This window comes from Protobothrops mucrosquamatus, unplaced genomic scaffold (assembly GCF_001527695.2).
Source record: "Protobothrops mucrosquamatus isolate PMUCROS unplaced genomic scaffold, P.Mucros_1.0 scaffold1038, whole genome shotgun sequence".
NCBI classification, from domain to species: Eukaryota; Metazoa; Chordata; class Lepidosauria; order Squamata; family Viperidae; genus Protobothrops; species Protobothrops mucrosquamatus.
In genome coordinates this window covers 447,669-459,817 of record NW_015387270.1, presented here as the reverse complement: position 1 = coordinate 459,817, position 12,149 = coordinate 447,669, and the positions used below count along the sequence as shown (strand labels likewise).

The 12,149-nt window shown below is 39.5% G+C and overlaps 1 protein-coding gene across 3 annotated transcripts in view; it reads left to right on the top strand.

Annotated features, from left to right (window-relative positions):
- Positions 1-1,603: 1,603 nt before the first annotated feature.
- EFR3B (EFR3 homolog B) overlaps positions 1,604-12,149 on the top strand; it is a 59,050-nt gene continuing 48,504 nt past the window's right edge. For all 3 annotated transcript variants that reach the window (XM_015819986.1, XM_029284860.1, XM_015819987.1), the window contains exons 1-2: positions 1,604-1,725; positions 10,813-10,963. In XM_015819986.1, the coding sequence (XP_015675472.1) occupies positions 1,619-1,725; positions 10,813-10,963 (258 nt within the window). In that variant the 5' untranslated portion in view covers positions 1,604-1,618. The remainder of the gene's footprint in view (positions 1,726-10,812; positions 10,964-12,149) is intronic.

Below are 12,149 nucleotides of genomic sequence, written 5' to 3'. Positions count from 1 at the left end.
TCTGGTTGCTCCATGAGCATGATAGGAAACCAGAACAATTTTTTTGCTCTCTTATGGTGTGGATCATATTTGCAATGCAATCTAATGGTGCTGTGGTGTGGTGCATAGGAGGTATGGAATCTGGTGAAGTATAGATTTTGGAGCTTTAAATATCTTTACATACCTTTCTGATGAAGAGGTTGAAATAGACATTCAGTAAATCAAGGTCAAATAGCCTAAGCCAAGCACACCCAGTTCCTTCAAAATGTTTACCCTCCAAGCTCTTCACCACCTTTAGCAGTCTTCTCCTCACTTTTTCCAGTTCTTCAGTATCTTTCTTGTATTTTGGTGAATAGAACTTAATATCCCAGAGATGGTCTAACCAATGCAAAACAGAGTAAATCTATTACTTGCTATGATCTTGTTATTATATTTCTGTTGATGCAGACCAAGTTTGCATTTTTTGTTTTGGCAGCTACAGCACACTTCTGTCTCATGCTTAATTTGTGGTCTATTACAATGGCTGACCTTCCTCATAAGTTCTACTTTCAAACCAGGTACCACTTAGCTTACACCCATACATCTGTTTTTTCCTGCCCAAGTGCAAAACCTTACATTTCGCAATACTGAACTTCATATTATTGGATAGGCCCCCACTGCTCAAGTTCATAGAGATCCTTTTGAATCTTGTCTTCTGAAGTATTAGCTGATCTTCATAACTTTGTGTCACCTGAAGATTTGGTAAGTTTCCCTCTATCTCTTATCAAATCATTTTAAAGAAAATGCCGAAGAATGCTAGGCTGAGGAAAGAACCCCAGAGTACCTCATTACATTTCTCTCCCCATCCAGACATAAATCCAGGCTGCATTGGCTACAGTTGTTCAACCAATCGTAAGTCCATCTATTTCACATTGTTGTATTTGTGAAGAAAGGAGTTTATCGAATACCATACTAAAGTCTTAATCAGTGTTTCTCAAGAACTTTTAAGCTGTGATAGTCTACACATCTTAAATGTTGCCTAGGCTGAGAAACTGGTCTAAATACATTACATACACACCATTCTCTTTGTCTATCAATCTAAATTTTTCAAAAAAGGGTATATGTAATCCATCTGATTCCAAAGTCTTGAATCTTTCAAAACATCTTGGCATCTTCTCATCATTTTCTTATTCATTTTTACCTGCTTTTCTCCTCAGTCCTCCATATGATAGTTTCTATCAGGATAGACCGCTTTTACCTTTTGTGAAAAGATAGGTGTACAATAGTAATTAGGAATTCTGAGTCAAGAATATGCGAGAGTCAGAATGATGATGTCAACGTTCTGACTAATGGAACACTTCATTAGTTATTATTCATTAACGCTGTTAATATAGGATATTATTGCTTTGACAGATGAAGTTATATAGAGTACTTGCTGGTTGACTTTTGGTCTTTCCTTCTGTTAAACTGATGTGTTTTGAGGGTAAATGGGGGATAAATTGCATGTGGCCATGTGGGATAAATTGTGTGTGGGAATATTATACACATTGCATTATGTTCCTACATAAAACCTGATTTGGGGGGATTAATATATTCAATAATATAAGCTTAAGTTTTAGCATGAAAATGTTTCTTTCAGGATGGGCTGGTAAAAACCAACATGGAGAAGCTGACTTTCTATGCCCTCTCTGCTCCAGAGAAGCTGGATCGCATTGGAGCTTATTTGTCAGAGAAACTGATCAGAGATGTGGGCAGGCACCGATACGGGTAAGGGATGCTGTGTATTTTCAGAAATGCCTTTAAAAATGGCTCTTTTTTAGCTCCATTCTTAGTCATTATGAATCATTTCTGCTTATTAAAATATATATTTCTGGTTTCGGATATATAGATCCAGTTTCTATTGTGCCATCTCATCTAACTCAGGTTTGTGAATGCCAACTACCAACATCTCTCTAGGGCAGCAATGCTCAGACCATGGCCTGAGGAGTTTGTTTGTTTGTTTGTTATTAAACAAATTTATATAGTCGCCCAACTCCTACACAGTGACTCTAGGCAGCGTACAACATTTAAAGTCTATAGATAAAAATTCACAATCTGCCCCCCCCCGAGTTTGCCAAATAATCTACTACAGCCTCCACACATTCATGCTCATCCTCATTTTCCCAAGTGTTCCAGCAACCAGCTGGTTTGTGAGACTAGAACAGTGTCTGAAAACTGGTTTACCAGTGATAATACAAATGGCAGCCATACAAGTAAGAATGTATGTACTAAAATTTATAAAATAGACAATAATGGAATGGCTTCAAGTTCAACTGTGAACCCATGTGTTCTGTGAAAAAATGGGACAATAATAATCAACAACCGCAAAAGAAAAATATGAATGGGATTATGAATAACTAAAATAACAAGATTTCATTGACCTGGAAATTTGTTTGACTTTAGTCTTGTAGTATTCAGGGATTATTTATTGAAAAGCATCCTTGACTAGCAAGTTTGTGCTGAGTTTTGTTGTAGTACTACGAATAACACAATGTAAATGGTAAAGAAAAATATCCGATGGTAAATATTTTGGTTCAAGATTTAATTTTGCACTTTTAAAAACAAACAGAAAGCCTACACAAATCCAACCATAACCATCTTATTGGCCTCCAAATGTGAATTATCGCAGTTAGAGACAAAAGTAAAGGGATAATGCTGACTGTAAAATTGAATGATCTCCGTTGCAACTGTAAGATCACCCTCAACTTTGGGGTCATGTGGTAAACTTCATTGAACATTTGTTCAAATATTTGTTTTTATTTAGCCTTATCTGCTTTTTTAAAAAAAGTCCTGAAAGAAGCAGAGAGGGCCTCCTCAGGGTGCCGTCAACCAGACAGTGTCGGCTGGCGACCCCCAGGGGGAGAGCCTTCTCTGTCGGAGCACCCACCCTCTGGAACGAGCTGCCCCCAGAGATCCAGGTGATTCCGGATCTCCCCTCCTTCCGCTGCGCCCTCAAGACCTGGTTATTTCAGCGGGCAGGACTGGCCTAGGGGTATTTTAAATTGGTTTTAATCAAATTTTTAGTAGAAGCGGCCAAATTTGAATATTTATTTTTAATCATTTTTAAATTTTGTATTGTATTGTATCATTGTTTTAAACTGGCTGTAAACTGCCCTGAGTTCTCCGGGAGAAGGGCGGGGTATAAATTTAATAAAATCAAAATCAAATCAAATCAAAATGAACTAATTTTTAATGATGACAATATGTCACAGTCAGTAACTTTTGGAATGAAACATAGAATCATAAATTTGGGAGGGTTGTTTAGACACCGTGCTCAGTGTAGGACTCTAATTTAAAAGTCTTCAGCAGATGACTATCTAGCACTGTTTCAACACTTCTCACTACTCTGAGCAATTAGTTTGAGTGTTCAAATACTGTACTATTACCAAGTTTGCCTAACAGTATCTCCCTTCCTATATTTTAATTCAATGTTTCTCAATCTCAGCAACTTTAAGATGTATAGACAACTTCAAGAATTCCCAAATCCATGCATGGAGTGGGGAAAGGAATAGAGGTTTATCTTCTTTCATGTAGTTTAAGAATACTGTGATATGTCTTCAGTATTTTCATCTCAGAGAAGAAAGCTATTGGGAGACTGTTAGTTCTAGTCCCACCTTAGGCACAAAGCCAGCTGGGTGATCTTAGGACACTCATTCTCAGCCCTAGGAAGTAGGTAATGGCAAACCACTTCCAAAAAACCTTGTCAAGAAAACTGCAGGGATTTGTCCAGGCCATTCTGCGAGTCTACAATAACTTGAAGGCACACACAATGTTTCAGTTAGAATTGGTAAAATGCAGCTATGCTGAAGAATTCCTGGGTAGTGAAGAGAATGTACAGAATTTACTCATAGCTGAGCCATCAAGTTCTTCCTGCAGCAGTGGCGGCTTGCCTCCACACCCCACTTCAGTATTGGGAACACTGCTGGTCATTCTAGATATGACTGTGAGACATCTGAGAAAATTCATTTTCTCAGGGCTTCTTATTCCTGCAATGTTATTGCAGTGAAACACAGCAAGGAAGGGGTAAAAGGGATGGTAGCTAGAAGAGCAGATGACCTTATTTGTCTTCTTTAAAAGTGGGTCCATCTTTTTAAAAATGCACAAGTTAGGCAATTTTTTAAAAATTAAAAAATGGGCAAATTAGCAACTAGCTTGGGACATAGGAAGCTGCATTATACAATAATGAGGCACATCAAGCCTAGACTAATTGCTTGCATCTCTTTAGACTCCCAAGCAGAAAAAGATTTTATTCCATTGCCTGGTATCTTGTGATGCCAGGAATTTAACCTACTCCTTTCTCCATCCATTCTCTGTCGCTGAGCTGCAGTAATTCATTCCTAGCAATCAGAATGAGTACTTCATGGCAGACACAACAGTACAGAAAGAACAACTGTATTGTTGCATGTTATTTCACAGAATGATGTGTTCAATGGAGTCTTTTCACAGTTACTAGTCAACCAAGGCTGACTTATGAATGGATTTGCAGTAGCCATTAGCTGACTATTGGATTTTTTGGGGGGAGGAACGAGCTTAGGATGCAGAAAATGGCTCTCTGGCATGATTTTCTGGGCTGATATGTTTCCTCATGAAATGAGCAAAATATAGTCTTGTGATTTAAAAATATTTTCCATAATAGCCTGGGATGCTCTCCAAATGTTGATGGGGATTATGGGATTCTGATCCAATACACTTAGAAGACACCATGCTGCAGAATGCTGCTTGAATATCTTAACAGGTCCTAAAGTGATAGTGTTTTGCTTCTTGCCGCAGTTTGATTCAGCTGTCTAAGTCAATTCTATATCTGTATTACTTCTCTTAGCACTTGCCGTTCATTTCACAAGTACAGCTGTTTTTTGAGGAGCTTCTGTTTATTGGAAAAAGAAGTACATCCATGTATCTTGTGTGGGCGTGTAGTTGCCAAGAATAAATTGCTGTTCCAATTAGAATTATCGGATGAACAGATGGAACATGGTCTGCAAATAGTTTTGGGCTGGAATCCCTTTCTTAATCTTACCAGCCCAATGCAGATATGTAAATATCCCTGTTATAATTCACACTATGAATGGCTTTTATCTGTCATAGACAGACAAAAGGGGGAAAGAGGCAAAAACAACATTAAGGCACAAAATAAAACAGTTGTTCCAAGTCACAGAAAAGTCTTTTCACCTGAGCTGATAATGCCTTCAGATTTGTATCAGAGGGACTGTGGTTAAGAAATTATTAATAAGGTTACAAATAATGACAGATATTAAGTTGTTGGGAGAAAAGATTAAGTCCAACCTACCTCTTAGATAACATCAATATGTGGCAGCACTTGGCGGACTCTTATCTGGACTAGACAGAGTCAAATCTGGTTAGTATTTGAAGGTGAAACAACTGAAAAATTGCAGAGTTGCAGACTTACTATAAGTCAAAAAACATCCTCCTGAAAGAAGACAGTACATTAGTTTGTGTTTGCCACAGCCTTCCTAACAAAGGAGAATATTTGTAGCTCAGTGTTGACATGAGGAGTTCTTGGTGCTCTCTGAGCTTGCTTGTTTTCTTGCAGACGTTTCATTACCCAACCTAGGTAACATTATCAGTGCTAGTTGGGTAATAAAAGGTCTGAAAGAAAACAAGCAAGCTCAGAGAACACCAAGGACTCCACACCCTTCCTACAATGTAAGGTCTGTGTAGTCACAAGTGCTGAGTTCAACTGAAGAACGTATTTTCCATTTACATCATAGTGAAAAGGTTGAGGCTGGCGAGGTAGGAACCAGCTGTTTCCAGGCTAGTGATGGCTATTATGTAAACATACTATCACTATACAACAGTGGTTCTCAACCTTTTTAATGCCGTGACCCCCAACCGGTCGTAAGTCGAGGACTAAACCGGTCATAAGTCGAGGACTAAACCGGTCGTAAGTCGAGGACTACCCAACCAGTTGTAAGTCGAGGACTTTCCCTGCCCGGGAGCGCCGCACATGCATGGTTCCGCCCCCTGCGCCGGCCGAGGCGTAGCTGGCAAGCGGCAGAGACGGAGCAGGCCGACCACCAGCTGGCCCAGCTCAAGGGAGGTAAGGCACCCGCCAGAAAAGGAGAAAAAAATGGCGGACAGCCTTGCTTGGCGACCCCCGTGAAATGGGGTCGCGACCCATAGGTTGAGAACCGCTGCTATACAAGATACTGAGTGGTGTGCAAAGTATTTGTTATTTGGAAGGATGAGTGGAAGAAGTCTAGAATTTAAACACTTGAGAGAATATAGAAGTCAGGTTCTTTGTGTTCTTCTAAAGCTCGATTGATGTCCTTCAGACTTTTCATTCCCAAACTAAGTAACATCATCAGCATGTGGATGGGTGAAGTTTGTTGCTTGTTTATATGTGGTAGCTTACCTTGCCACTCTTGGGCAAGGTGTGGTCTCTTTCTTGATCTTTTATTGGGCTATTATTCCCTAATCATTTATTTGGTGCTGTTTTCTGCTTATCTGGATATTGATTGTTGAGGAGGATATACTCTGGCTTATTTGTTTCCTAATTTTTTTGGTTATATCTTTTAAAAAGAATTTATCATTTATCTCTAAGTATATGTCTTTTAATGGCTGATTTGTCAGAAATTATCTATCATTTTTGGATTTGGGTTTATCTAAAATGTCGACAGTTTTCCAGTTGAAATTGTGGTTGGTTTTATCCTCTAATTCAGAGATTAAGGAATGTTCATGTCTTCTGATCGCCAAGTGATGTACAATCTTCTGCCTGTCTGTGGCTGTTACAAGCCATATAGTGTTTGCTGTAGATGACTTCTTTTGTTTTTTCTTTAAGTAGGATTCTTTGGGTTTGTTTTAGGTGTTTTGGATGGATTTCATTGAGTTGAATGCTACAATGATGTTAAGAAATTGTTGGAGTCTGTTAGATGTCTCTGAAAAGTAGAAGTACAGGACAGTTATCCTTTTCATAAGTTGTGATGGTTGTGTTATGATTGGTTGCATGGCTAGGCATTTTTTAATGATAATTCTATTTCTGTGTGGACTTCTAGAAATCCCCAGCCAAAATTATTACGGGTGAATACTGGAGCTAAGGCCTAACTAAGCAAAGCCTCACATTCAACATTTTATGTCCAGCCAAGACGCATGTTCTGTCAAGGCCCTATTTTTCTCACTTTTACTCTCTTCATCTTTCTTTTTTCCCTTGTTTCATCTAAAGTGTTACAAGGATGATTTAACAGGGTTTCAATCATTTGCTGCAATAGCAGCACTGACTGTCAGTTATGGTAGTCTATAAGTGCTCTAGTTTTCTGTTCTGACAGGTGATTTATTTTTTTCCTGTTGGCCAGACTGAGCCCTAAGGAGGACCGGCACCCCTGTGTTTTCTGTTGACGTCAATTACAGTAGAGAACAGAACTTTAGTCCCCTCTGGCTTTGTTAAATGAAAGAATATATGCTGTTATGTTGTTCCCTGTGCATAACTTGTGCTGGCCTTGGATCCCAGAAAATCTGGAAAATGAGTCCCCTAAAGGGAAAAAAACAAAGAGTGAACTTGATAAAGTATGGGTAAGAATCTTGATTAAGGATTACTCATAGCAATTAGAACAACAAATATAATTATTTTCTGCTCATATTGCTTCTGCAGATGGCTACTCGTTGGCTTTGTTTAGGGTATCCCAGTTCCTGCTGGGAAAGGAGGGGCTGGAGGAACATCTGCAAGGCTGCTGTAAAGAGTATTCTAGGCAATTATCAGATAAAGTCATTCAGATCCCCTGCCGGTTCAGTTGTGGAAAATTTTTGGAGTTGACCGAGGCACAATGTAGCATGGACAGGTTCAGACTTTTTGGGAGAAGATAAATGTTGTTATACCTGAAGAAGTGGACAGGGTCCTTGGGTTTGTAAGTACAATCACCTATATGTAATAGATTTAGGACCTTCATAGTTTATGCATGTGGTTGAATCCAGGCAGCTTTTTCACAATCAATCTGTTATGCCAGTTTGTACTCATTCCTGAATCAGGAGGCCGTGCTTGATATCCTGCCCTTGTCACTACCTAATTAGACTATTGCAGTACACTGTTGCTGCCTTTGAAAACCATCCAGAAGCTGCAATTGAGCCAAAATGCACTGATACGGGTAATTTTGGCTGCACCTCTGTATACCTATATAACCACACTACTTTGTGATCTGTACTTAGCATGCTTCCAGGTGCTGGTTATTACCTATAAAATGGTTCATAGCACAGGACTGGATTATTTACAGTTATCTCTGATAGTCTCTGCCCTCCCATGAGATTCTGCAGAATCTTAATATGTAATCTACTGAATGTTCTTGCTGTCAAATAGTGTCACCTAATGAGACCCAGGAAGTATGCCTTCTCTGTCAGAGTGTCTGTTCTGTGGAATAGTATACCACCCAAGATTCAGATGGCCTTAATCATATTGGCTTTCTATAAAAACTTTAAAACCTGGCTTTTCCCCAAGCACTGGGTCAAAGCATTGGATTAGCCTGTCCTGTTCATATTCCAGAACTGGAATATGTTGTGGTTTGGCCTGTTATGCTGCTATTGTGGTGTGTCTTTGTGTGTTTAATTAGTTTTTTGTGTTTACGCAAGCTTCTGGGAGTCAGTATTTAGGAGTTGAATAGCTATATAAATCATATTAATAAACAGCTCAGTCCCTTTTAACCTAGTCTCCAGTGTCACACAACCTCTGCCAATGGATTGGAAAGAGTAATTTAAGATATCTGGCCCAAACCTCTGCTCAGTGCAGGAATTCTAATTAAACCATCCATGATGAAAGGCTGTCTAGAAAAAAATCAAAAGAACCCCTTGCTATTAAATCATAAGAAAAATTAATACACCGTTTTTATAATAAGTTATTCCTTGCTCCATCTTAATACTGTCGGCACTAACTGGCAATAGTTCTCCAGGTCTACTGGTAGAGAATATCTCCTCTCCAGCTCTTTAGAGATGCTGAAGACTGAACCTGGGATCTTCTACATACCTGTATATGCTCTGTCACTAGGCTACAATTTTGCTCTGAGTCCCTTCAGTGAGTCCCTTTCATTTACAGCAGTAATTGGCATATTTGAGATCTTCACATTTTTACTGTTCAGTGAATTATTGCATACTAGCTAAAAGAGAGGGATCAGATGCTTAGCTAATCTTGGAAGGTTAGTAGGGCTGGCTTGATTAATATTAGGTTATAATAATAATAATAAAGTTGGAAGGGACCTTGGAGGTCATCGAGTCCAACCCCCTGCTCAGGCAGGAAACCCTACACCATTTCAGACAAATGGCTGTCCAGTCTCTTCTTAAAAACTTCCAGTGTTGGAGCATTCACTGCTTCTGGAGGCAGGTTGTTCCATTGGTTAATTGTTCTAACTGTCAGGAAGTTTCTCCTTACTTCTAGGTTGCAACCTATGAAACCTGTAACTCTACCAAATTATTTCTATAACTTTGCTAAAAAAATTGCATGAGTGCAGTCACCAATAATTAAGTATCACGTAAGAGTCTCTGTACCTCTTTGTTAATATGCTTGAATAAATTGAGGTTTTCAGCTTCTGATTTATCCAATTCTTCCTTCCAAACTAGTGTATGAATTAGGATGTAACTATCCACCAACTGTTCTGCTTCAAAAACACTCTAGCATAGTTCAGAGTTCCCAAACTTCAGTAGTTGGGATTATTTCAAGACATTTGAAAAAAAGCAGTTTATAAAAATACATATTGAAATACATTTCTACAGAAATAAAATGGAACAACTTAGGATGAACATCTGTGAAAGTACTATAGGTTAAAAATAGACTGATTTGTCAATACGCATTAAGAAAACTGGCAATGCTATGTTGCTGCAGCATATATTTCCTCCATTTGAGAGAGAGAGAGAGAGGGGGGAGAGGGAGGGAGGGAGGGAGGGAGGGAGGGAGGGAGAGAGAGAGTAGGTGAACTACTTTAAGACTCCCTACAATCCAAATAATAGACAGTGGCATTGTGTTCAACCTTTGCATTGTGTGCATCCAGTTCAACCTTTTCCCAACCCCATTGAAAGTGAAAAGCACCAAAGTGCTCTCATGGAAAAAGGAGAATCCTGCACACTCCTGTGTTTGGTTATTCCAGTTTACAGAATATTTTCCAAAAAACCCAAAAACCTCAAAGCAGTGCCCTTCCCCCCCCCCCTGCATCTTTGCCAATAATAGCAAAAGAAATAATCAGTGAACTCACCCTTTTCTGTATACGTCCTTTTGGGGTTTAAACCTGTCCCCACCTCTCCTGCTATTTTCATGTGGTTGGGCCAAACCATGATTTATGTGTTCTCTTCCTGTTGCAGCTTGCTTAGGCACATACACTAAGCTTCAAGAATGCTTCAGGATCTGGATTTCTCAGACAACTGCTTTTACAGTATATTGGCAGCTGGATTTGCATAATAGTCTAGCCCAAGCTTGATGGGGTTGGGTAGTGCTGGTCCAGCTTGTGAACTAAGCATGCTGAGTGAATGCAGGTCATTTCATTGGAAAATATTTTGTGAACTCAGATTAAAATCTTTTATATTGTGATTAACAAGTACCTGGGAAAAACTAGATTTTAATTTTCAATCAGCCATGAATCCCCTTGGCTGATCTGAAGCCAGACTCTTTATTGTGAATGAATAGGGAAAGGGAAGGGAAAGGTTGAATAAAAATAAAAAATCATCCCCATACCCTCAAAATTGAATTCACATTGGCTGGAGTACTAGAAAGTCTGCCCATCTGTGGCAGCTTTCTCTAACTTTAACCCTCTGGATGATTTAGATTTCAGTTCCTATAATTTTAAGGAGAGCTTTTATTTTGGATGTATTTTTATACCCACTTACCCACAGGTATGTGTGCATTGCAATGGAAGCCTTGGATCAGCTGTTAATGGCCTGCCACTGCCAGAGCATCAATCTCTTTGTGGAGAGTTTCTTGAAGATGGTGGCCAAGCTGCTGGAATCGGAGAAGCCTGACCTGCAAATCCTTGGCACCAATTCGGTAAGCATTTCCTTTGGACAGTCTAGAAAAGACTCAGTGATATTCCTAGTATATTAAGGTAGACTCCCCTCTATCTTAAAATGGGAATTTAAGAAAGTAAGCTACTGAGCATTGACTTTGAAAGATTCCAGTTCAATTCTCACCTCACAAGTTGTTGTCCTGTTTCAAATAGTAATTTACGTAAGGCTGAATAGAATAAGGCATCCAAACAGGAGATCGATCTACTGTTTCCAATGGAGGACAGAACTCAAGTTTGCCTCTTCAATCAGGCTGCAGGCAACTGTCTTTAATTAAGTGCTATCCCCTTGCTTGGCAAGGACCTTTATTGAGTATTTTTGTTCTGCTCTCCTGGGGTTTGGAGGCAATACATCTTCTGATTACCCCAACTGTTCTGATGGGCCTATCTATGATCAGTTTCAGGTGATTCTTAGCTTAGTGTCTCCTGGGGCTGACATTGCATTTGTTTAGCTTGAGCAACTGAATCAAGTTCTGGGCCATAATAGCTGATCTTAGGAAAGGGGTTCTTAGCATCAGTCTAAATAACCACCTTGATCCAGGATGGGAATGTGCTGCTGCTAGGTATCAGCAGCATACAGCTGATATCTCAACTCAGAATAATGGATGTGTCAAAGCAAGAATATACAGGATGCCTTCTGACAGTAGGATGTGTCAAAGCAAGACACATGACAGGATGCCTTCTGACAGTAGTTTGATACAAGCAGTGCTTTTTTTGTTAAAAAAAAAAAAGGTGCCGAAACTCACACACGTCATACAACCCGCCTTGCCTACCCTACAAGGTTCCATCCCAAAAAGGTTCCGGAACTCCGTTCTGGGTGTTCTATGACAAAAGAAGCCCTGGATACAAGTGTTAAACAGCAGTGAAGAAAGATCAAACACTATGGGATTCCACAAATGAGAGACCAACAAGTACCACTACCTCCTTCATAGCAGATGGAAATACAGGACTGAATTCTCCCTAACAACTCGAAGGGGCTAGCTAGGAGATGCATGAATCAAGTTCACAAGTGACATAGGTCATACCATAAAGTACAGGCTAAAATAAGTACCAGATAACATTACAAGATATTGTCATATCCCACTGTGCCTTTGAAGAGTCAGGTTTATGGAAAATTTGAGTGACTGACAACAAAGTGTTGTGCTATAAGAAATCATAATGACCAAGGAG